The sequence below is a fragment of the Camelus dromedarius genome, chromosome 4, assembly GCF_036321535.1.
Source record: "Camelus dromedarius isolate mCamDro1 chromosome 4, mCamDro1.pat, whole genome shotgun sequence".
Lineage (NCBI taxonomy): Eukaryota > Metazoa > Chordata > Mammalia > Artiodactyla > Camelidae > Camelus > Camelus dromedarius.
The window spans coordinates 70,590,214-70,616,164 of record NC_087439.1 but is presented as its reverse complement, the minus strand read 5'-3'; the positions used below and the strand labels follow the sequence as shown (position 1 = coordinate 70,616,164).

At 35.7% G+C, this 25,951-nt stretch overlaps 1 protein-coding gene and 1 non-coding gene across 3 annotated transcripts; one reads left to right on the top strand and one right to left on the bottom strand.

Annotated features, from left to right (window-relative positions):
- Window positions 1-103: 103 nt before the first annotated feature.
- Window positions 104-23,075, bottom strand: SUMO1 (small ubiquitin like modifier 1). Of its 2 annotated transcripts, none has more exons than XM_031451979.2 (5): window positions 22,864-23,075; window positions 10,354-10,428; window positions 6,581-6,658; window positions 3,886-3,957; window positions 104-941 (listed from the first exon to the last, which is right to left on the bottom strand). In XM_031451979.2, the coding sequence occupies exons 1-5, from the start codon at window positions 22,924-22,926 to the stop codon at window positions 873-875; spliced, it is 357 nt and encodes a 118-aa protein (XP_031307839.1). In that variant the 5' UTR covers window positions 22,927-23,075; the 3' UTR covers window positions 104-872. The 2 variants fall into 2 exon arrangements, with proteins under 2 accessions (XP_031307839.1, XP_010990036.1); XM_010991734.2 differs by having other exon boundaries at window positions 22,915-23,072.
- TRNAV-AAC (transfer RNA valine (anticodon AAC)) lies at window positions 8,695-8,766 on the top strand. Its single transcript has one exon. It is a non-coding gene; the product is annotated as a tRNA-Val (tRNA).
- Window positions 23,076-25,951: the final 2,876 nt, after the last annotated feature.

Below are 25,951 nucleotides of genomic sequence, written 5' to 3'. Positions count from 1 at the left end.
ATATGTACCACGTACAAACAATAATTTTCAGTATTATGCAAGAAAACCTTTTCTTTAGGCATTTTCTTTCCTTCTATACAATTAAAAATAAAATGAACATTAGTACGGTTTTTACAAATATTTTGTTTATTTTAATGAAGCCAGTACAGACAATGTCCATTTAAAACCCATATCCCAGGCCAAAAAGTACAAATAAAATCAAAAAGAGCAGTGTTCTGTTGTATACACTTCTGCATGAATAACTTTAACTGCTAACGAAAATTAGAACTTTTCTGGGATCTTCTGACAAGGCTTTTCTTTCATCTAAAAATGCTTTCTCTCCAGGGAAGCCATTTTGGAGTTAGTCATTATTCTCACCATTTCTGTCATCTTGACTCCAGCGTGATATTCCTCTTCTTTTGGTCCAGACCCTCAGATTTTAAAAGTAGCTTCAAGTTAAGGAAAGGTAATTTTTCCACAGTTCAGTTCTCTGAAAAATTTCCATCTCCTACTGAAAGTCATAGTCCAGGAGTGAAGCAATCACATGCTAGAACTTCAGGGCCAATTGGAAAGTCATTATGAACACTCGCGTTAGTTGATCTTATTTATCACAAGCCTGCAAATGCACAGTCCTGGAAAAGGTGGCCTCTCTGTGCACACATGTAATTTTTAAAAACGAGAGGGCAATATGAAGGGAGCTGAGGTTTGATCACCAAAAATCAGCACAATGAAAACAAACAATAATGAATATAATGGGCACTAGAATTCAAATTACCAGAGGTTTTAAAGAGACGGGGTGCCAGTTTTCAATTGTTTTGAACACCACAATACAAAAGAACTATTTTTAAAAATAAAAAAGAATTAAGGGAAAAGAAAAAAAATAAAAAGAATATCTAAACCGTTGAATGACCCCCCGTTTGTTCCTGATAAACTTCAATCACATCTTCTTCCTCCATTCCCAGCTGTAAGAGAGAAGAGGGTTAGTAGAATATAAAAGTATTATTTTTTAATTGGTTACAATTATGTGGCCAATGTGTTAAAATTCAGAAAGATACAAAAGTGACCCAGTTATCCTGTTCTAAAATTAAGAATCCCGTTTCCTTCAATCTAAAGAACAGAGAGGTATATCTTTCTTTTTGATAATGTCTGTGAAGTCATTCATGTTACTTTGCTGAGCCAATTTCACTTCCCCATTTATTCACCACATAAAATTTAAGTATTTTTGAAAAGTACCTTAAAACAGTATGAAACATGTATTTAATAGCTGAAATAGTTTGATGGCATACTTTCTAAAAAGCATCTTACTTCTAGATGTAATTACATGACAGAACCACCTCTTTCAAAAAACCTAATCTCACTTTGAAATATGTGGTTCTAGTTAGAAAAATACTGCTTAAGGATTCATTTCTAAGTGGTTTACTTTGTCATCTACGATTCCTTCTGGCATGTAACTATTATTTTCTTTGCTAGTGACCACTCTTAATGCAAAGAAGTTACAATATAGCTAGTCTTATTTGACACCTTCAATTTTAAAAGCTAGATTTTTCAGGCCAACCCTTCTCAATTCTTACAGAAAAAAAAAGTTCCTTTAAAATGCCTTTTACAAAACATTAAGTATAGGTAATTATGGGGTTTCTTTAAAATGTGTTTTATATGCACTGAAATACTCTGGAATCTTTATCTTATAGACGTTATTAATAATGGTTGCCTGAGAAATGGGAATGCAGAAATATCCAGGGTGTGTTTATTTTCCTTTTTTTCATTTTTTAAATTTTCCATTTTACATAATTTGGTAGTATGGTTTTTTAATATTTTTATTTTTAACCATGAGTATTCTTTATTTCAAAGATAAAGGAGTATATAAGGGGGCTTATGTCACATAGAAACCCAGGTGTTAACCTCAATGAGGCTTGTAAAGGACAAGGAATCTGTTGATTCTAGCGTGCAGCCAGTTAAGCAGCACTGTAATAGGCAGACTGGAAACAAAACCTAGCATTGTTTCCACTTAACTATAACGGATCACAAGAACAAATGAAAAATAACATTTTAAAGGAAAGCCTAAGATCAGTAATATCTAATGAGAAAAGTTATATATTTTATAGTGAGTTCTTTGTAGAGTTACAAAATGTGAAAATTAAAATATTCTAAGAAATCTAAAAATAAAATACAGACTTACGTGGATTTAGAATTTTTTACATGATTAACTGGCTCTAGCATTATGGTTGTGATACACATAAGAACATTAAAATAATTATTAACTGAAGATGCTACTAAAATTTAATTTTAATTACACATATAGCCTGGTAAATACCACAAAGAATAAAATTCCAAACATTACAAGGAACCTTTATAACAGGAAGGAAGCACATGTCCTCAAACTATGGTTAATATAAAGCCATCAGCTTTAAGGAGCACTTTAACAGAGATGAGTGAACACAGTACAAAGAGGTCACTCCCTAAACATTTACTCTCTCCCACTGCCCCATTAGTCTTCTAAAAAGATAATCTCTTAATGATAGTGAGGGAGGTGTCATTAAAATGTATTAAGTATCTACTGTGTTGCAGAGATTATGCCAAGTTAGGACAGGGAAACTACAAAATAAGTTTAGAATATTTTGTGCCAGACAGTAAGGAAATACTCAAGAAAGTGGGTGGATATTAAACCTATAGGGAAAACTTTGATGAAAAAGAGGTTAGTCACATAGTCTCAAAGTATGTGCCCACAAATTACTTAAGTATAACAACAACAAAAAAAAACTAGTAACTACACAGTAAAGAAAAAAGACAACCATTAAACTGAGTGATAAAAATTAACATCACCAGTAAGGGGCTTCAGGAACTCCATATATTACACCGAGAAAGACACATCACCATTTATGTAGTAGTCCAGCCAAAAATACACAATCTAGTCATGAGGAAACAGAACAATCCAAATCGAGGCACTTTCTGGTTTGTATTCTTCAAAAATGTAAATGTCATAAAAGACCAAGGCAGACTGAGGAACTGTTCCAAATTACAGATAATTAAAGAGACACCTAAATAAAATACGTTGATACTGAACTGGATCCTGTGACGGATGGTAACTTTACAATGGATAAAAAATCTGGGGTTACTATCTTAACTAAGTGACTGAAGTTACTATTACCCATAGCGGGACAAATGGACATCACATAACTCCTGATGTGATGTACTTGGAATTTCACAGCTTCACTCTGTGCTACTCCCACCAAAAATGCAAAACTGAATCTAACCATGAGGAAACAACAGACAAACCCAAATTGAAGGATACTGTAAAATGTAACTGGCCTGAATTCATTAGAAAAAAAATGTCAGTGTGATGAAAACAAAGACTGGGTAACTGTTCCACATTAACAGAAGCTAAGAGGCATGATAACTAGTTAGAATGCATACTCTTGATGGGATCCTTGGTCAAAGTAAAAAAAAAAAAAAAAAAGAGGGGGGAGCTTATAAAGGACCTTATTGAGACAAATGGCAAAATCTGACTATTTTTATTGTATATTCAATTACAATATTGTATCAATGTTAAATCTCCTAAATTAGGTAACTATGGCTCTTAGGAGATAACACTGAAATATTCAGAAGTAAAGGGTCACATCAACTGCAAATTAATCTCAAATAGTCCATCAATAATGATAATATGTATATACAGAGTGTGTGCCTTATGCCAATTCAGTACTCAATTCCCACTTCCCACCTCTCTTTTTATTGGGATTTCTGAAGGCAAAATAAGGGAAGTTCAACCCAAAGATTATTGTTCTCTCTGACAAATGATACACCACTGAAATCAGAGAATAATCAAGAAAGGGGCAGTTTAATACCAGTGACCCAAATCATTCAATGCAGAATTTAAAATTTGTCCTGATTCAGAGAAGAAATTATACTCACTTCTTTTGGAGTGTGATTATCAGCAATTCTCTGACCTTCAAAGAGAAACCTGAGTGAATTCATTGGAACACCCTAAAAAAGTAGAAAACATACAAATATACAAATCTTAGAAGAGATCATAGGAACTTTGATGTACAAAAAGAAAATAAGAAAGCTTCAACAGAATACACAGAATATAAAACCAGACAGCTGATTCTATCATAATCACCATTTATTGAGTACCAACTATCTGTTAGGCACTCTCTGCATCAAGTCTTTTATATACATCATAAATTTTCATCACAACAACCCTGGAAGGTAGGTATATCACCCTATCTTCATTTCACAGCTAAGGAATCTAAACATACAGAGAGGGCACACAAGATAGCCAAGAATTTAAGGCCAAATCTGCTCCCAAGTCTATGCATCCTTAACCACTATTCTATACAGCTTCCTCTCAAATCTGTAGCTAACATAAAGATAAAATCAGATATTAGATGAGCAGCCTCACTACCTTCTAACTATAAAGCAAAATTGGTTTTAAAAGATTAAATCATAGAAATTGGGTAAATCATAGTAACTAGCCAGATAAGCTACAGTAAATCTGTGATGGCACAGATAGCACGATAAATATCACAAGTAGTATTAAAATATTTTTTCTAATCACTTACCCACAAAAATAGCTAAAAGGGAACAGAAGACTCATTTAAATAACTTCACTAATAAGTACAAATCAAGACTCATTTTAGTCCAAAAGTACTAATTTTGCTCAATAACTAATATATTAAGATTTTAACTGTGTTTAAGTACTACTCCAAAAACATCCAAAACTTAAATCTATCTTCCAATATGTACTATACTTAAATATGTTAAGAGCATGCAAACTTACCCTACATTTGATTTTAAATCATTTCCAGGGTTATATTAAATAATAAACTTAACTGACAAAGGCAGAATATTCTTTGATTTTAATTACAGGATCTTTCAAAAAAGAAGTATCTTACATTGGAGTCAAAAAAATTTCTATAGAAACCAAGTATCAAAATGGAAAAATGGATAAAATCAAATAATAACATCAAGTGGAAAATATCAAATATGGAAAATAATATCAAAATGGAAAAATGATTCAGTATCTCTGTATTGGATAAGTGTTCCATACTTCAGATAAATTAAGTTTTCTATTCCTTGTACAGCAAATATAAGGAAAAAATTACCAAGCCTCCATGAACTAAGTATAGAAACTTTTTCTAAAAACTGTAAACTCTGAAGCATAAAAAAGAAAGCTGGAGAGGGAGAGGGCATAGCTCAGTGTTAAAGTGCATGCTTAGCATGCATAAGGCCCTGGGTTCAATCCCAGTACCTCCATTAAAAATAAACAAATAAATAAACCTAAATACCTGCCCCTACCTCCAAAAAAAGAATGTCTAAAAAAAAAAGCTGGAAATGATTCTAACTTGATGCTATATTATCTCCCCAAACCTAGTACCTTCAATTTTGGATAAGTTTGGTTTTCACTTTGGCACCGTTTCTTCTCAATAATCAACTCCCTCATCTATAGACAGAGTAAAAAGACTATACAGTTTTCTTCAGGGTTGTTGTGAGAAGTAAATGACAATGTATCTAAGTACTTACTAGCATAGTGCACTTACTTAATATATGCTCATTTCCCCTGGTGAGCATTTCAATTTTAGCTCCCATCAATATTACAAATGTCAGCTGGTTGAGCCCCAATTGACAAGACTTCACTGAGTTTAACAATTAACATCAAAAACAAAAACAAATGTTTATTGCCTTACTTATCCTAATACTTAGATCTCTTTTTCTCCTGGCAAAAGTGGCAAAAGTGAGTTTACGTAAGTTACAAATATCAACTGTAGAAAGCAAATCTTCTAAAACTAAAACTTATAATACTTGAATTAATATTAATACAATTAACTTGTTAAAACATATTTTAGTTGTCTCCTATATATACTAATTTCAATTACATTTATTTAAATCTAATTTATTAGTAATAATAACAATTGGTAACATCTGTTGAGCATTTTTAGGCATCACGTTAAGAGCTTTATGGAGGTCATCTTATTTCATCTTCATTTTACTAAGGAGGAAAGAAAACACATAACTTGTTCAAGGTCCCACAGTCAGATAGTGGTGGAGCCTGAATTTGAATCTAGGCAGGCTAAAGGAATTAGTTATTGATCTAATAATCTAGCTCAGGAAAGTCAGAATCTGAAGACGGTATTAGTCACTTATTATTTTTTTTTTAAAAAGAGAAAATTCCTTAATGCTAAAAATATAGAATGCATTCAGCAGTAATCTGCAGTACTATGTATAAAGATACTGAACCAATAATGTAAGTACTTAAATTTAACATATAGCTAAACACCCATGGTTAGAAACAGGAAATTTCATAGTGATCACCAAAAATTACTTGTCTTTACTGTTACCACATCAGTAAGTCATTAAGAAAGAAACATTCATAAAGCAATCTTTACAACTACTCTGAGTTACTTTTCAAACTAGTTCCACATACTTTATGAATTCAAAATTGAAATGGGCCACAAGGGGAAAAAGGCAATTAAACAATATAAGGAGTATTCTCCTTGAGCTGCTAATAGTGAAAAATAATAAAAGATTACTTTTCTTTTGACAAACTTCCTTAAAAGAAAAATTAATGATATATAAAGTACTGAATTTAATACCATAACATACAAACCTGTCTTTGACAGTATGATTCTTTGAGTTTCTTGAGATGTGTCGTCATTTTCACTTTGAAGTGAATCTCACTGCTATCCTAAGGAGATAAGAGGGAAAAAATTATCACTCCTTGTGTAAACTATTTGCTTTGCTTGAAACAAATTATTTAATTACACATACATTACAAATAGAAACACACATCTTGTCACTGGTATTTTCCCACCAAAACATTTTTTTTCACATTCCTAACGGCTTTTATTAAAATAATCATCCTCAAAACTGTTTTATACCTATTTCAAAATAAATTTAATAAAACAAAGATAATTTTGGGTGGCTTGGGTGTTAAAATTAACAGTGTAAGTAAAAGTATGTATGTCAAAGAATACATTCCTTCGGAATTGCATGTCTGTTCTATTTTCAAAATAAAAGAAGGCGAACTGTCACAAACCTCCAATGAAAACTCAAAACAAAAAGTACCCCCACAACTGAAGTGTCATTGAAGGTGGTCAAACCTACAAGAGAGACATATACCATAAAATAACAGACTGAGACACTAATTCCTGACATTTTTTTATGTCACAACCACAGTCTGGTTTCCCCTACATGAGTAAAATGAGTAATAACCTGAGTCAGTTAATTGATATTTGGAGCCACAGATAATTTTCATCTACCCAGACTGTCAAGGAAACTATCAGGCAACCATCAGAAAAAAAAAAAATACTGACACTTGCATACTGTAAAAATTTCAAAGCCAATCCTTATATATCACATTCACAAATGTGTATTAGTAGAAGTTGCAAGTTCACAATGTTTCTGTTTATGACTATAATAGTTTAAAAAAAAATTCTTATTCTGTGGATTATTTCACAGACAAAATTTCTAGAGCAATACTTCTGCTATAAGTTAAAATCACTTCCAGATGAATTAAAGAGCTAACATTTTTAAATGTTTTAATATTTTTTCTTCTTCTTAGGGAGAGAACTTTTTCCCTAATCTTGACATTGGGAAATTCTTATTTTAAAGCAAGATTTTCATTTAAAAACCACTTAAAAAAAGAGAGACTGATAAATCTGACTTAATAAAAATATAAACCATCTATACAGTAAGAAACACCACAAACAAGAGACCTTGAAGAAAATAGTCACTATATATAACACACAAGATAAATCAAGAAAATATAAAGAACTCCTACAAATCAATCATTCTTAAAAAGGTAATCCATGGCATAGGAAAGACATATACAGGCATAACCCATCTTATTGCGATCTGCGTTATTGCACTTTGTAGATTTGTTTGTTTGCTTTTTAACAAGTTGAACGTTTGTGACAAACCTGCTTCAAGGAAGTCTACTGGCACCATTTTTCCAACAGCATTTGCTCCTTGTCACATTTTCGTAATCCTCACAATATTTCAAACCCTCCACCAGCAAAAGGACTCACTGAAGGCTCAGGTGATGGTTAGCATTTTTTTCACCAATAAAGTATTTTTTTTAATTAAAGTACGTTCATTGGTTTTATTAGACATACCACTACTGCACACTTAACAGACCATATTATAGTGTAAAACAACTTTCATGTGCACTGGGAAACAAAAAGAATTCATGTGACTCATTTTATTGCAATGGTCTGGACCCAAACCTACAGTATCTCTGAGGAATGCCTATAGATTAATGGAATAAAATTGAGAGCCCAGAAATAAACCCATATTTCTATGGTCATTTGCTTTTAACAAAGATGCCAAGCAATTCAATGGGAATAGGACAGACTTTTCAACCAGTTGTCTGGGAAAAATAGACAGCCACATGCAGAAGAAGTTAGAATCTACCTCAGACCTACACAAAAAGTATACAAGAAGTACTCAAAATCATCAGAGACTTAATGTAAGAACTAAAGCCATAAAAACCTTAGAAGAATGTATAGATGTAAATCTTTGTGACTCTGGATTAGTTAACAGTTTCTTAGACATGACATCAAAATTATAGCAACAACAAAAAATAGATAAATTCATCAAAATTAAGAACTGTACCGCAAAGGACACAACCAAGAAAGTAAGAGACAACCCAAAGATGGGAGAAGACATTTGCAAACCATCTATCTGATAATGAGCTAATATCCGAAGTATATAAAGAGGGGTGGGGGTATAGCTCAGTGGTAGAGCATGTGCTTAACATGCATGAGGTCCTGAGTTCAATCCCCAGTACCTCCATTAAAAAAAAAAGAGGTGAAAACAAAATATATAAAGTTATTACAACTCAAAAATAAAGACAAATAATCCAATCTAAAAATGGGGAAAAGATTTAAATAGACGTTTCTCCAAAGAAGATGTACAAATGGCCAATAAGAACATAAAAAGATACTCGTGATTAGCCATCAGCTAAATGCAAATCAAAAACCCAATGAGATACCACTTCACACTCACTAGGATGACTATAAAAAGAGAGCAATAATAGCAAATACTGACCAGAATGTAGAGAAGCAAACCTTCACACATTGTCAGTAGGAATGTAAAATGGTGTAACCACTGCTAAAAACAGTTTGGTGACTCCTCAAAAAGTTAAACAAAGCTACTGCTTTATCAGACCCAACAATTTCACTCATAGATACGTAGAGAACTGAAAACAATGCCACACAAAAGTTGTAATGAATGTTCATAGCAACATTTTTCATAACAGGCAAAATATGAAAACAAACCCAAATATCTACTAACTGATGAATGGATAACAAACTTAGTATATCCATACAAAGACATGTTATTCAGCTATAAAAATGAATGGAATACTGAAATATGCTACAACTTGGATGAACCTTGAAAATAAGCTAAATGAAAGAAGCCAGACACAAATGGTCACATATCATACAATTCCAGTTATATGAAATGTCTAGAATAGGCAAATCCATAAACACAGAAAGTACGATTACTGGCTGCTAGAGGCTGAGGGAGAGGAAGATAGGGAGTTATTGGTAACAAATACAGCATGTCTTTTTTTGGGTGATGAAAGCCATCTGAAACTAAATATTTGGGAATGAATGGTTGCACAGCCTTGTGAATATTCTAAAGCCATTGAATTATACATTTTAAAATGATTAATTTTATGGTATGTGAATTATACCTTAATAAAAACTTTCAAAATAAGATGATCACAGAAAATGGGAAAAGGATATAACACATGATTAATAGAATATAAACATAATAGACAAAAAAATTACACCTCATTGATAATCAGAGAAATGCAAAATAAAGTTTTTAGCTATCATACTGGCCCAAAATTGAAAGACTGATAATATCCCATGTTTCAGAGAATGTGGGGAAACAGTAATCTCACTTTGATGGTGGGAGTCCATCAATTTTTTCTTTTGTCCCTTAAAACAACTATGAAGATTCATTTCTCCAACAATTTTCAGCTAACCTCAATTATCTGTTAACATCTCAAGAAGGATCAATAAGATACAAGCCAGAGTCTGGGGAAATAAGGTGCCAAGAAAGAGGGTCGTGGAAAAGCCTGAAAGGCCCTTCTGTTTAAGAGCTATAGCTTTATCACTCAATAGTAGTCACTGTATTTGCCACTGAAGCATGCTAACCAAGAAAAAGGTTTTATTTGGAGAAAATAAGGTGATCTAAATCTGCCTAGCAGATCAATTAAAGGAAACAGTATCTGTCTTTTCTACCTCCAACACATTCATATATAGTAAATGAAATACCATTTTTAAATAACTTGCCTTACTTAAATCATTTTTTCCTGTGTGTCAGAAATTATTCACATTCCAGAGTTAGAGGGAAAAAAATGAAGCTCACCTGTCCAATGACTTTGAGTTTAATGTATTCTCCTTCCTTCTTATCCCCCAAGTCCTCAGTTGAAGGTTTTGCCTCCTGAAAGAAAAGTATATATAAAGGTAAAAGTTCTACATGCTATTTAATTACTCACTTATGAGTACCCATTACTTTCATTTAGGATACAAAATTTGCACCTGAAAATACAGCGAGCATTTCTTTTCTCTGCCAGCAAATTAAGAAAAAAGGTCGTAAATCAATTACTGTCTCAAACACCAGATCACTAAAAATCAAGAAAGAAGTCTCTTTTATGATAATCATACATTAATGGTTCTAAAACTTTACCGGGCATCAGAATCACCTGAAGGACTTGTTAAAAGACTGCCAGGCCTCATACCCAGTTTTTTGTTCTTTTCAGTCTGGGGTAGGGCTGTAATATGCATTTCTAACTTGTTACCAGGGTGCTAATGCTGCTGGACAGAGGAACAACTTGGAAACCATTAACCTACAGTTAACTCCTATTAGTCAAAGGCAGCTTGTCCTTCATGAATTCTTAACCAAACATTTTGAATCCAAGATTACTTTTTCACAGCCTATTGGGGGAAGTTAACTATTCCAATTACAAAACAGTACTAAGAAATATAAACTAATCATAGTAACATAAGCAAAGTCTATTTAGGAAAGAAAATCAAATAGAAAAGTACTGGCCTAAACAACCCAATCCAAAAATGGGCAGAAGACCTAAACAAGCAATTCTCCAAGGAAGAAATACAAATGATCAATAGGCACGTGAAAAAATGCTCAATATCACTAATTATCAGAGAAATGCAAATCAAAACTATGATGAGATATCACCTCACACCAGTTAGAATGGCCATCATTCAAAACTCCACAAATGACAAATGCTGGAGAGGCTGTAGAGAAAAGGGAACCCTCCTACACTGCTGGTGGGAATGCAGTTTGGTGCAGCCACTGTGGAAAACAGTATGACGATTCCTCAAAAGACTAGGAATAGACTTACCATATGACCCAGGAATATCGATCCTGGGCATATATCTAGAAGGAACCCTACTTCAAAATGACACCTGCACCCCAATGTTCATAGCAGCACTATTTACAATAGCCAAAACATGGAACTAGCCTGATGTCCATCAACAGATGACTGGATAAAGAAGATGTGGTATATTTATACAATGGAATACAGTTCAGCCATAAAAACCGACAACACAACACCATTTGCAGCAACATACATGTTCCTGGAGAATGTCATTCTAAGTGAACTAAGCCAGGAAGAGAAAGAAAAATATCATTTAAGATCGCTCATAGGCGGAATCTTAAAAAAAAAAAAATACAAAACAGAAACAGACTCACAGACACAGAATACAAACTTGTGGTTGGCAGGGGGATGGGGGGTGGGAAGGGACTGGGATTTCAAAATGTAGAAGAGATAAACTACATTGTACTGTGTAGCACAGGGAAATATATACAGGATCTTATAGTGGCTCACAGCGAAAGAGAATGTGACAATGAATGCATGTATGTTCATAGATAACTGAAAAATTGTGCTCTACACTGGAATTTGACACAACATTGTAAAATGACTATAACTAAAAAAAGTTTATATATAAAATAAAATAATTAGACTAATTTTTGCAGAAAGAAAGAAAGAAAGAAAAGAAAGGAAAGAAAGAAAGAAAGAAAGAAAGAAAGAAAGAAAGAAAGAAAGAAAGAAAGAAAGAAAGAAAGAAAGAAAGAAAGAAAGAAAGAAAAAGGAAGGAAGGAAGGAAGGAAGGAAGGAAGGAAGAAAGGAAGAAAGAAAAGTACTGGCCTAACATACTCTTGAATCAAAACAAGTCAGTTTTATATTATCTACTATTTTAGACTGTCTGAAGCAGTATGTCCAATTTTAAAAGATTAGGCTTGGCTGAAAAAGTAGGGGAGTTAAACTGGAATAAGAAAAGAAGCACAAACAAGGGAAGTAGTAAAAGGAAAAGAGGAGACAAAATTAGAAGACAGAAGAAAAGAGTATAACCCTCTTACAAATTATAAAATAATAAATTATACAATAATTTTAAATAAAGGGATACTGAAAAGAAAATGAAGTTAGAATAAACTAGCTGAAACAACATTGCCATGAAGTATCTAAGAAAAGTAAGGCATTTTTAGTAAAGGGGGTAGCTTTGGTAAATTTCACTCACTAGTGTGATAAAAGCAGCTTTCCCTGCAGTTTACCTTGTTCTGGCCACCATATTATCCACTTATTTAAATACATACTCTTTTATTATTTGTAGCAATTTCAAACTGCTAATCCACACTTGATGAGAATATAACCAACTATACTGTATTTCAGAAATAAAACAACAAGGTCCTCACCTGTTTATCTCATGCCAGTAACTTAAAACTAACAAACTCTTAAACATTCAAAATGTAACAGAACATAAGAAGTAGCTTTTAACTTTAAGACACAGGCTAGAGTCCAGGGAAATGCTTAGATAACAGAATTGACTTCATTAGTGTGAATCCTTGCCTGTTTATCATTCTGCAGTGCTCAACATTTGCTGACTACTGCATATTATGGCAGCAGGCAAAATTAACCTTCTTTAGTGAGACAGTATTTCACCTGAAAACTAGAAGACTGTCTTCAAACAGTTTCACCACAACATTTCTATGAATTTACATTCAGAGCAAACAGCTGCTTCTTCCTTTAAGTATCTAGAGAGGGCAAGGACAGTTTATTCCATGCAGTGAAGGGTAATAAAGAGCAAAAAAGCCCTGAGTCCTCTTTAACTGAGAAGAGGTGTGAAGAAGCTTTCTATGAGTTAGCACAACGGAAGAGAATATAACCCTCCAGCAGGAGCAGCAATACATCAGCACAGTGGAAGTGATTTTGCTCCAGTATTTCCTAGACAGGGTAGCAATAGAGGCAGCTCAGAACAAAAGGGTTCTTTTCCAACCCATCATCCACACTGCTTCAGAACTCTTTCTAAAGCAGTTTCTCTGACTGTATAACTACCCCTACCAAAAAACATTACTAGCTTCCAGTACTCTAAGGCCTAGAACCTAACTCCACAACATCACATTTGGTTCCTCATTACCAAGCTCTATTCTCATTTTTCTCTCACCATTTTCTTTACAAACCCAAGGAGTCAATAAAATTGGACTATGTGCTGTTCCACGAATGTCTATAAACATTCTTCCACTTTCAGCCCTTTGTTGTTTCTGCTTCACTTACCTATAATACATACCCTCCCTCAACTTCTCTTGAAATCATCTCACATTAATCCATCCCATACATCATCTGAAGTACAGTACTAAAAAAACTCTTCTAGGAACCACAGCATCCTTCAACCTTCCTATTGGGATTAAAACTTTCCTTTAATGCTCCTATTTGCAATTTATTCATATCTTTCACAGCATTTATTCTCAATTTTAAAACACTCCCCTTTACTGTTTTCTTGAGTTGTTGTCCTCATCTTTTTCTTCAAACTTCTTACGAGTACTCAGCATTTGCTATTTCCACTTTCACCCTCAACTGCTGTAATCTGGTTTATACCCCACCATTCCACTTGACTTGACACTTCTCTCGCAAAAGTTACCAGTTCAAATCCTTATTGCTAAACCCAATGGACAATTTCAAGTCTCATCTTTTAACTTTTCCAACACAATAGATATTGATGACTTCTTCCTTGAAAACTCTCTACCTCTGGCCTCCAAGATTCCACTGCCTCCTCATCTTGGCCGTTTCCTTAAATGGTAATGCTCCTCTAGATTCCTTGTCTTCAGTCCTCTTCTTTTTCTTTGTCTTCCTGGGTGACCCATGGGTATCTCAATTTAAGTGTCCAAAACTCAATGCATTATCTCTGACTCCTATTAACTTTAACTCTTCTTCCTGAAGACCAAAATCCAAAAAAGCTACAACTCCTCCTGGATTCCCAGTTACAATAAATGGTTACCATGCACTCAACAGCCCACCACAGAAATTAAGCAGTCACCTTGGCTAATCTTCCTCTCTTAAATCTCACACTTAATCATTCATCATTCTGCCAATTTTATCTCTTAGTGACTCTCATTCTCTCCATTCCACTGCCTTAGTTCAGGCACTCACTGCTGTTCATTAACATTACTGTAACAGCCTAACAGATGCCCCAAGTCTAGCTTTCTTTCAATTAATCCTTCCCAACTACAACCAGAGCCATCTCTCTAAAATGCAATCTGATCTGCCCAGAAATTTCAGGGTTAAGCTCAAACTCCTTAGCCGACATACACTGGTCTTCCATGTGTTGGTCTCTGCCTAGCAATTCAGGCTTATTCTTCTGTCTATTTTTCTGTCTCTCTTATTAATATCCTTTGCTCCAGCCATACTGAACTATCTACAATTCCTTAAACATGGCACCCTCTACCTTAACTCCACAATCTCTGTACATGTTGATCACCTCTGCTTCATATGCCCTTTCCTACCCTATTCCCCTTTCAAGACCACTCAGGCATCACTTTCTACAAAATGATTTCCCTGATCACCCTCTTAAATGTTCCCACACTGCTTAACTTACTATAACCACATGTTTGTTTATCTGCATCTCCCACCAGATTAAGTTCCTTATTGCCATGTCTTACTCTTTGTATTTCTGGTCAAGCAGAATGTCTGGTACTTTGAAGATACTCAATATGCTAGTTAAATAAATTAATGGTTTCAGTGACAATTTGGTATGTCTTGCATTCCCTATTAGTTTACAAAGAATGATTATAAAAGTTTTTATCTTTATAATCTCTATTGTGTCAGGCAAATACCAGGCAATTACTTAATGCTTGCTGAATTAAGTTGACAGCATTATTTTCTGTATCATACCACAAAATTTTGCTAACGCTTCATACTTCTACTGTACACAATAGTCAGTCCAAACAAAAATCTTTTCAGTGTTTTACATTCACAGTTGGGAATAAGATAATTTGTTTCAATTTCATAAGAACATGTGAACACTAGGACTTGAAATTTCCAAAATTAAGCTGCCATTTTCCCTAGTCACTCCGTTTTGGTGATGTCTTCCCAACTCTGAAGCACTAGAGCAATGTCACATGTGCCCACTTGTTTAATAGCTTCATGCTTGCCTAATGCAGTCATCTAACTTTTCACGAGCTGCCTTTTTTTCCCTGGACAAACTAGCCTGGAAAATGAGACGATCTTGGACAAAAAAGGCCAAAGTTTGTCACCAGTGATCTCAATGTCTTTTGTATGCCTTCTTCCCTTCTCTCCCTTGTACAAAAAGCAGCCAGTACAGAATGATATGGCACACTAGTCACTAAACAGTGAAAGCTTTCAGCACTGGGTCTGGGACAGTAGGTCATCAGAGAAAAGAGAATCCCAGAGAGGGTGGGTTGATTTGGCTGGAAAGGATACACAGCCCCAGAGCAGAAGAATCTGGTAATGTAAAGAAAGTAAATGTATGTACAAGACCAAAGTCAGGAACTGGAAACCTCTAAACTTTCAGGTCTGTGTCATCTAGAGACTGAATCATGGTAACTGGAATGGTAAAAGGAATTTATCAGGTACCAGGCACTACCCACTATTCTTTCCAAGATATAGATGAAACAGCTTAGAAATAGAAGGTGGCTGGATCTGAAAAGAACTAGACAGGAGAGGACAGAAAACACAACAATCCTCATTTTAAAATGTACAAAATTCAAGAGAAGGATTTTATTGTGCCATTTCAAAGTCAAAAGAACAAGAACTTTGCTAAAAAGCACCATGGCAATCAGTATGTAGACAGTTCAATCACAGAGAGCACCACACTTAACTATCCCGAATCTGTCACTGTCACTTGTTCATTCTTCTGGTGGGGGGAGGAGAGATTCTGGGGAAGACCAAATCAAAAATAATCCATTTACTCTTTATTTGATGACATTAAGAAATCTGTTCAATTTTAAAGATGTGATAACAGTATCCTAGTTAAGTTAAAGTCCTTCTCTTTTAGGCATACATATTGAAATATTTATGGATGAAATGATACAAAGTCTGGGCCTGGTTTCAAAATAATATGATAAAGTAGAGTGGGGTCATGTAGATGAAATAAGATAGGCCAAGACACGGGTATATGGGTACAATTATATATACATTAAAATTTTCCATACTAAAATATTTCATAAAAAATGCAGTTTCCAAAAATTGTTAACCATCAGTCTTAACTATGCAGCAGTTTATTTCATTTTATTTCCTAGTGAAGAAAGCTCAACAAGAATTAAATTGGATAATTCTAATAATTACATCCATTATTAAAAGATACAGACCCCCAAATTACAATAGTCATCTCCCTCATACTTCAATGATTTACCACAATTCTAAAAACACAAAAATATACATATATTTTGAGCTCATGCTGCATATGTTCAAACTTAATGAGACAGTACTAGACATTTGGAATAAAACTGATCACGCTTAGCTCCATAACTTCAAGGTGTAAGTCAAGCTTTCAAGACACTGAGACTCCTGTAAATTTATATTTAACACTAGAATTGTGGTTAAATGCTAGATATAGACAGACAATTTCTCAGTAACTAAAAATTATAACTGAAAATCCCATTGGTTGTATAAACCCTACTCTCTTCACCTAGACTATGAACCTATGCAAAGCCTAGAACAAACTGGCTTCACTGTATCCAAAGGTACTAGCACACAGGTTTAGAGGCATGGCACAGACATTGTTAATCACCTACCCAATATCCATTCTGCCCTTCTTCCTTCCAAAGGGAAGACTAAATTTGCCAGCCAAACCTCCCCCACCTCCACCGTAGTTCACAGCTTCTCTTATGGTCACGAGATGCAGTGCTGGTCAGTGAGATAGAAGGTGACATACTTTTTGCTGGTACGTACTTTTTGGTGTACTTTTTCTGTTTGCTCCATTGCTTTCTCCTGCCTGGGACAAAGGCATAAAGTAACCTTTTTGTGCCCATAGGGCACAAAGTATCAGAGTGAAGACATCTGCTAAGGATGGAGGAGAAAGGAGTATGAAGGCACAGTGAAGCTGCCTTACCATCTCTGAACTAGTAACTTAAATGTGGACTTTTTGCTTCATCAGAAAAACAAACTGCATACTTGTTTACCCTACTATATATCAGACTTTCTGTTATTCAGTCCAAAAGCAATCTGAATTGACACAGGAAGTTCTCTAAATAGGTAGCATTTAGCTTATGTTAAAAAAAAAAAAAAAAGCTCCTAGAAAAGCTACCTTAAAGTTCATCAAAAGCAGAATAGTTAAATAAATTATGGTATAGTCACACAATCGAATGCAATTTAGCAATGAGATTTAGCAACATACAACTATATACAATAATATGGACAAATCCCCAAACAATGCTGAAGCCATAGACAGAAACACATACTGTATGATTACACTTATACAATGTTATAGTGTATAAAAACAGGCAAACTAATCTGTGTTAGTAGTCAGACACTCTTAATTTGGGCGCTGGCTGCATGGATGTGACCAGTTTGTGAAAATTCAGCAAACTGTACAATTGTGTATACTTCTTCATATATATACTAATCTTCAGTAAAACCTTTAAAAATAACTGGCCCAATACACTGAGAACAGTGAGTCCAGCAAACAGAACTCCACCCTTCCTTCCTTAAGGTCTTTTCCTTCAGATTCTCAATAGCTCAGTAAAGGCAATCAAATACAAAAAGAATATTCAAAATATAAATGTATAACAAATGCAATACATCTTTAAATAAACCTAAGTGATGTTGCAGGAATTCCAATTTTAACTGTAAAACCAAGGTGCTCAGTAATACAATCTGTGTGAACTTACATGACTTCTTAAAAGATTAAGAGAATTATCTACCCCCCGAAACCCACAATTTCAATAAATTCTAAAATGTGATATCAAACACGACTTAGAGAAAATTATCCATAACAATCCCAATGTCCTAGAAGCAAATGATTCAATTTTGCAGATTAAGTTACTAGGTCTATCACTAACAGAAGTAAAGAGCAAGAAAGTATGCAAACACATAAAAGAAAAGCTAATGCATGACAACCAAGCCTTCCTCAGGAACAAAACAGCATGGGAATTGAAAGAGGAGGAACAGGAAGATACCTGCTGTTTCTTGTTTTTGAGGCAACCGTCCATTTCTAGGGCCTAGGATGGTGCCCGGAACATACCGACACTCAATAAATACTTGTTAAATGAATGAATATGACCACTCACTCCTTCAAAAACTTTTACTAAGTATTCAGTCACTGTGCTGGACACATGAGAAAAAAAAGAGTGGATAAAGTCTGATTCCTGACTCTCCAAAACAAACAGTATAATGAAGAAAGGCACTTACATACACAATTGCAACACGATACATAAAAGCTATAATAGGAACACTCTTAAGTGCTATGGGGGGTAATGAGTGTCAATGAGTTTGTAAAATACTATTAAATAATGTTCAGATAACATTTTCTTTTAAATGTTTTATTATAATCTATATGTTTGCAACATACACTAGCAGCACCTCATATATCTATCATAGAGAAGACAGACTACTATTCCTCTCTGAGGGTATGGAATGCTTAATATATGTATCATTAACTAGAGGCTCCAGTCATAGCTACAGTTTGCCATACTTATTTTATGATATAAATAGCATACATAATTAATGAATTTTAATATATGCCAGTTTTTCATATTCTTCTACTATCTCAAGCTAACAGATCAGTAAACATCAACAGCAATATAAAGAGCACTGCAGACACAACATTGTAAAATAATTATAAATCAATAAATGTTAAAAAAAAAAAAAAACACTGCAGGGAATAATGCTATCCTAACAAAAGAAACACAATTAATGTGGTAGATTAAAGATCTACACCATGCTGAAGAGAATACTTAAGACCCTTCAGAGAAGTTTTGAGACTATATGAGGAGCGCATCCATTACAGCCCCCAGCCACTTGAGTAATCCCAGCAGACGCCCCACATACCAAGTAGCAGTGCTGAGTTTAACCCACAGAGCCTTGCCCAAATTGCAAATTTATGAGCAAAACCAAAGAGTGTTGTTTTAAGCTGAGGTGGGAAGCACCATGAAAAGACTGGCAAGACCCCCAGGCAGGGCCACTATCTTGCTTTTATGCTTCTGTAAAATGGCTTGCTTCTAGGACAGGGGAACTTACCCCTAAGATCGTATTGGTTCAATAGGCTCACTCCTAATTGGTCCATTTGTAACAACTGATTTGCATATGGCAAAAACCTGGCTCACTCCTGATTGGTCCATTTCTTACACCTACTCTGCATATGATGTTGCAAAGTCTTGACTAGTAGCCTGTAAAAGCCTGTGTAAACCTACAGATGGGGACCAGAGCTTGGAGTGTTAACTCCTCTAGGCCCACCGGTGTAATAAACCTGAGCTCTCCAACCCTCCCGGTGCTGCTTTGTCTCTCGTCAAGATCCAGGTTGCTGTAACACTTCACTGTAACAAAGCCATAAAGTTTTGAGGTAGTTTGTTAGGTACCAACAGATAACCAGAATTACTTAATGCTTCTAAAATCCTTGACTAAAGATAAAAGATCATTCAATATCTGTCTCTCTCTCTCTCCCTTTCTGTGTCTGAGGTGGAGGTGGGGAGAGTGAACTTGCTAAAAGATTAAGTTAGCATTTGAAGCAAATCAGTCATCCAATTATTACAAATTAACAGGTCAGAATTGAAGAGCTGAAGTCCATACTGCCTTTTTTAGTTTTGGTATAGAAAGGAAACACTATGAACATGAATACAGGGAAGGAGGAAGGAAAAATATTTGTACACATTACCCTTACCAGCTTGATAGTAAGCTCTGGTTCTACACAAGTGCTCAGTTTTGCTGCACGCTGAGATCAGGCTAAAGGAGAGCACCCAGTCAGATCTGTTATTAGTTAAAAAATCTGTTATTACTTAACCTTTTTAAGGGATCATGAACCCCTGATGAAAGCTATGGATCCTTTCTCCCTAAAAAAAATTCACATGCACAAATACAATTGCATACAATTTCAGTGGATTTTCAGCCCTTATGGTTCACAATCCTCGAGTTTAGAACCTGTGTTAGAGGATTATTCAATAATGATCCACTTGATAATGCTGGCATTGTTAGAATTATAATAAAGCATTTCACTCAAATTCCAAAAATAATTACTTTTCATTAATCACTGGAGAATCCAGCAATTCAAATCTGTGAATTTAACATCCACCAATTTTACCCTGAAATTATTACTCAATTCCAATATCCAGCACCAGGCAATAACCGTCTGAGAGATGCCTCAGAAAACACACCATTCTAAAACAACTTGGTTTATACAAAGATTGTCTTTTGGAGACAGTGGTTCAGTCTCATGCTGCTGATTTGGCACAGTAGTAACTTGGGATTCTTATTCTTGCTCATAAGGCTCATCAGGGTAAGAGTTCACTTTCATACCTCTTTAAATCTTTAGCATCCCAACACTAAAATTGTACTAATTACTAATAATGATGTTAGTCAATCAGCCTAAAGCAACCATTCTCAAACTTTTTGGTCTCAGGACTCTTTTATACTCTTAAATATTATTTAGAACCCCATAAAGCTTTTGTTAGGTTGGTTACATCTATTGAGGTTCACAGTACTGAAACTGAGAAATGTTCTAAATACATATTAATTCATTTTAGATAACAATAAACAATGTATATTAGCAAATAATATTTTTATTAAAAATATTTTTTCAAAAACTAGTGAGAAAAGTTGCACTGTTTAAAATTTTGCAAATCCCTTTAATGTCTGGCTTAATAAAAAGAAGTTGGATTTCGACATTTGAGTCTACATTTCAATCTGCTGTGATGCTCAAGGTCATGCTAATCTTTAGAAAACTCCACTGAACGCTCATGAAAGAATGAGAGTGAAAGACAGACAGTGCCCAGTATTATCATGAAAACAGTTTTGGCCTCAAGGACCCCTTGAAAAGAATCTAAAGAACTTGCGGCCTAGAGCCACCTGTGAGTGTCTTAGGTCCTTAACTTCTTCCTTCACATTTCTTTTAAATGACCAGAATTCAAATTGGAGCAATAAATTCTACAATTTACTTTATAACTCCTTTTGTACATTGCTCTTTCATCAAGCGATAACAGATTTTTAACACGCTTCCTTGCAACTTCTGAGCATCAAAATAAAAGGCTGATGAAACTAAGCATTTACACCTGTTCTTTCCTCCCTGGTAACCAAGTAAACAACTATCTAGGGAGATAGTTATAATGCCATTCCCATACCAATTTGGGAATTAATCTAGACTGCTATAAGAAGACCTACCTACCCAAAACTAATTTGTATTTTGGTTTAGCTTTAAAAATATAAACATACATTTTTGTACAACAGAACAAATCCACAAAAGCCTCATTTGCCCTCACCAAGTGGCACAAAACTGAACTGGGTTAAAAGCCAAGGGAATTAGTGTGATAATTTTAAAAGTTCAAGTACACTATGGAGTTGAATGAGAAACAATTTTCTAGATAACTATCACTAAACAAGTAAAAAGTGCAAAAATACTTTAAAAAGTCAAAGTCGTCTGAGCAAACAAAAAGATGTCCCTACAAAAATCTTATAAAGTAAAAACTAGCCATAAACGTGGTTAACTAGAAAAAGGTGAGGAAGAAAAACTTACCACGGAAAATCGAACACTCGCAATTGAGTGTAAATCGCAAGAAAATCTTGATATTAACATTAAAATGGAGTACTTTGCTACAATGGGTGGCTTGCTGCAAATGTTTTCCCAACTGCTCAACACACACGAAGTTTTCCTATCCTTTTCCTCAAAGGTTATCAGTCATCTTCAGGTTAACGCCCAGATGAAATGCTTTCTGTTGCTCTAGCAGTTTTGTTCTACTTTGTTTCTTGGTTATTGAGTGCTCTTACAACTGGAGAGCTGCTGAGCCAATCCCGAGTAAGAAATGGGAAAGTACAAGAAGAGGCCACAGCTCTACACCCCCACACGGAAAAAGACTCAGAGCAGAGCAGCTCGGCTCTAGCTGCAATCCGAACGGAAAGCAGAGCTATCTAGGTTCCCAGCAACACGAGACGTCTCCCTCCCCCTTGCTCCCACGTCCCCACTCCGGGATTACCTAAAGACCAAGAACCAAAAAGTGGAGTCCACCCACTTTTTCAGGGCCACCGAGCCTCCCGGGCAGAGATTCTCTCCCGTTACATAACTGGGGCCTAGGGCCGTGCTTCTGCAATCAGCCCTCTGGAGAGGCAGGCGGACGGGCTCCCCAGGGACCCTCTAGGGGAGGTGGAAGCTGGGCTCTGCACCTGGTCGGCCCCGGAGAAAAAAGGGGGACGACTTAAGGGAGGCCGCGACCAGAGGCGCTGGGGCACAGTGGGTGATGAGAGAGCCCGGAAAGCGGCAGGGCGGCTCCCGGAGGTCCGCGGCAGGCCCGGGCGTCTCCGGCCCTAGTCCACTCCCCTCCTTCGCCAGCCGAGCCCCCACCGGCAGCCCCCTCCCCCATTCCGCGCTCCCCTCCCCCGCGCCTCCAGCCCCGGCCCCAGCCGAGCGGCAGGCGGACCTGCGGAGCAAGGCCTCGGCCACCGCCATCGGACGGCTCCCAGCCCGGTACCTGGTCAGACATGGTGACGGTGGCTTCACCCGGGGTCTCCGCACAGCAGCGGCCTCGGGTAGGCAGAACCTCGCTCCGGGGTTTACAAATCCGTCTCTCTTCCCCACAGCACAACACCGCGGCCGGAGGGACTTCCGCTACGCCTGGCGTCACTTCCGCTACGCGCCGCGAGGAGGGATAGGGAAAAGGGGAAAGGCGAGGCGGGAAAACGAGTCGGGGGGGAGGGGGGCAGCCCGGAGGCGGGAGGCGGAGAGCTGCTATAGCCGTGGTCGCGCCAATGAACTAACAACAGTGCCCTCAGCGCCACCGAGACTAGACCCTGCACCTGGGTCCCGAGCCCGTCTCTCTACGGAAAAGTTCCGGGTGCCCAGTCTCAGCGTTTGGAACCGAACGGACAGCCCAGATTCCTCCTCCCCCTCCGACACCTTTCAGGTTTCTGAAGGCTGAGCCAGCGTACTTCTGTTGTCTCCTCCTGGCCTTGCTCGTCAACCTCCATAAATAATTGAGCTGAATACCAGTGCCTGTTTCCCTACAGCTAACATTTTTGATTAACTATCCAGGCCAAACATATAACCTAAATTTAAAAAAAAAAAGGCAAAACAAAACACGATCCCGTTGGACACAGTTTTAATAACTACTGATGAAAAAGATGCTGCTGAAAGTTACAAACTGGTAGGGAAGAAGAGCTAATTCTGACCTTTGAATTCTGTTGCTGTAAGTTAAAGAATGGTCCTTCTATGAGTTCTTTAAAGTATAAAAGCGTAGAGCATAAGGATAAATGAAAGAGAACTGAGATTCCAGAATAAATCAATAAACCCTCATACATCAATTAATTTTCCACAAGAATACCTAGACAATTCAATAGTGAAAGAGGACTTTCAATAAATGCTACTGGGACAACTGGATATCCATATGCAAAAGAATGAATTGGGATCACGATCTCACAACTTTTGAAAAACTCACTGAAAATGGATGAAAGTCCTAAATGTAAGAGCTAAAACTATAAAACTCTTAGAATAAAACGTAGGTATAAATCTTCCTGACCTTGGATTATGCAGTGGCTTCTTAGATGCGACACCAAAAGCACAAGCAACCAGACAAAAATACATTGGACTTCATCAAAATTAAAAACTTTTATCTTTCATGTTGAAAAAACAACCTAAGGCATAGGAGAAAATATTTGCAAATAATATAGCTGATAAAAGTCTAATATTCAGAATACATGAAGAACTATTATAATTCAATAATAAAAAAATTCAACTTAAAAATGGACAAAGATCTGAATAGAAATTTCTCCAAAGTATGTATACAAATGGACGGGAAAAGATGCTCAGCATCATTAGGCACCAGGAAAACATATACTAAAATCATAATGAGACATCATTTCAGATGTGTTAGAATGGGTGTCCATAATCAAAAAGACAAATGATAACAAGTACTGACAAAGATCTGAAGAAATTGGAACCCTCACACACTACTTAGTGGGAACATAAAATGCTTTGGAAAACATTTCATTTGAAAAACATTTTGGCAGTTCCTCAAAATGTTAAAACATAAAGTTACCATGACCCAGCAATTCTACTCCTAGGTATATACCCAAGAGAATTAATGTCATATGTTCACATAAAAATGGGTACACAAATGTTCACAGTAGCATTATTCATAATAGCAAAAAAAGAAAACAACCTAAATGTCCATCAAGTGACTAATGGATGAACAAAAGTGGTATATTGATACAATGGAATATTATTAGGCTATAAAAAGGAATGAAGTATTCATACAACATGGATGAAACTTGAAAACATTATGCTAAGTGAAAGGAGCCAGTCACAAAGGATATTCTGTTTAAATGACATATCAAGAATAGGCAAATCTATAGCAACAGATAATGCATTAGTGGGCTATTGTCCTAGCATTCTACTAGGGCTGGAGGGTTAGAGGGGAAATGAGGAGTGACTGTTAAAGGGCACAGCTTCTTTTGGGGGTGATGAAAAATGCTTTAAAGTTGATTGGTGACTGCCCAGCTCTGTAAATATACTACAAAACTAAAACTTACACACTTTAAATAGGTGAACTGTGTGATGAGTTAATTATATCTCAATAAAACCATTATATATAAAGCAAAAACAAAAAATACAATGGCCCTGAAAAGAGCTGCTAGTAAGTGAAGTTTGGGTATTATTAATGGAGCATACAAGACCCTCACATACAACCAGAATGGTCATGAAAAAGCTTCCAAAAATATAAAATAACATCTAAATTGAAATCCAAAGAGTAAATTGAAATAAGCTAGAGCAGCAGTTTCTAAACATTTTGTCGCAGGATTCCTTTAAACTTTTAAATTTATTGAAGACCCCAAAGAGCTTTTGTTTATGTGTGTTATATCTATTGATATTTACCATATTAAAAATTAAAACTAAGTGGGAAGAGTATAGCTCAGTGGTAGAGGGCATGCTTAGCATGCACAAGGTCCTGGGTTTGATCCCCAATACTTCCACTAACAAAAACAAAATTAAAACTGAGAAAAATTTTAAGTATGTATTAATTCATTGAAAAATAATAAGTCCTTTACATAGTAGCATAAATAACATACTTATATGAAAATGACCATGTTTTCCAAATACAATAAAAGCTAGTGAGTAAAGTGGCAGTGTTTTTCATTTTTTGCAAATGTCTTTAATTTTGCTAATGCTTGAGTAATAGAAAACAGCAGGATAGTTATATCTACTTCTTCATTCAGTTGTTGCCATCTTGGTTGCAGTTGGTTGAAATACGTAAAGAAAATTCAGCCTCATACAGACATGTAATTGGGGGAGGAGAGGAGGACTATTTTAATAGCTTTTTCACATAATTGTAAATACTTTTGTTCATAGCACACCCAGACTTGACAAGTATAGTTTCTTAATTGAAATGTGGAACTTGAAACCATATCAATGAACTTTTTATCCCCTGTTACATAAAAAAATCCATTGGTCTATCTTGCACTTTGGATAGACCTTTTACCCATGCATAATTTTGTAACATCATGGATTGGTCA

What these genes read in the sequence shown, in the direction of transcription:
- SUMO1 (XM_031451979.2), bottom strand. Translation starts at nt 22,926, where the DNA reads ATGTCTGACCAGGTACCGGGCTGGGAGCCGTCCGATGGCGGTGGCCGA. An exon ending in AACTCAAAGTCATTGGACAG is followed by an intron (nt 6,659 to 10,353) that starts GTGAGCTTCATT and finishes TTATCTCCTTAG; the next exon opens with GATAGCAGTGAGATTCACTT. An exon ending in ATAATCACACTCCAAAAGAA is followed by an intron (nt 942 to 3,885) that starts GTGAGTATAATT and finishes TCTCTCTTACAG; the next exon opens with CTGGGAATGGAGGAAGAAGA.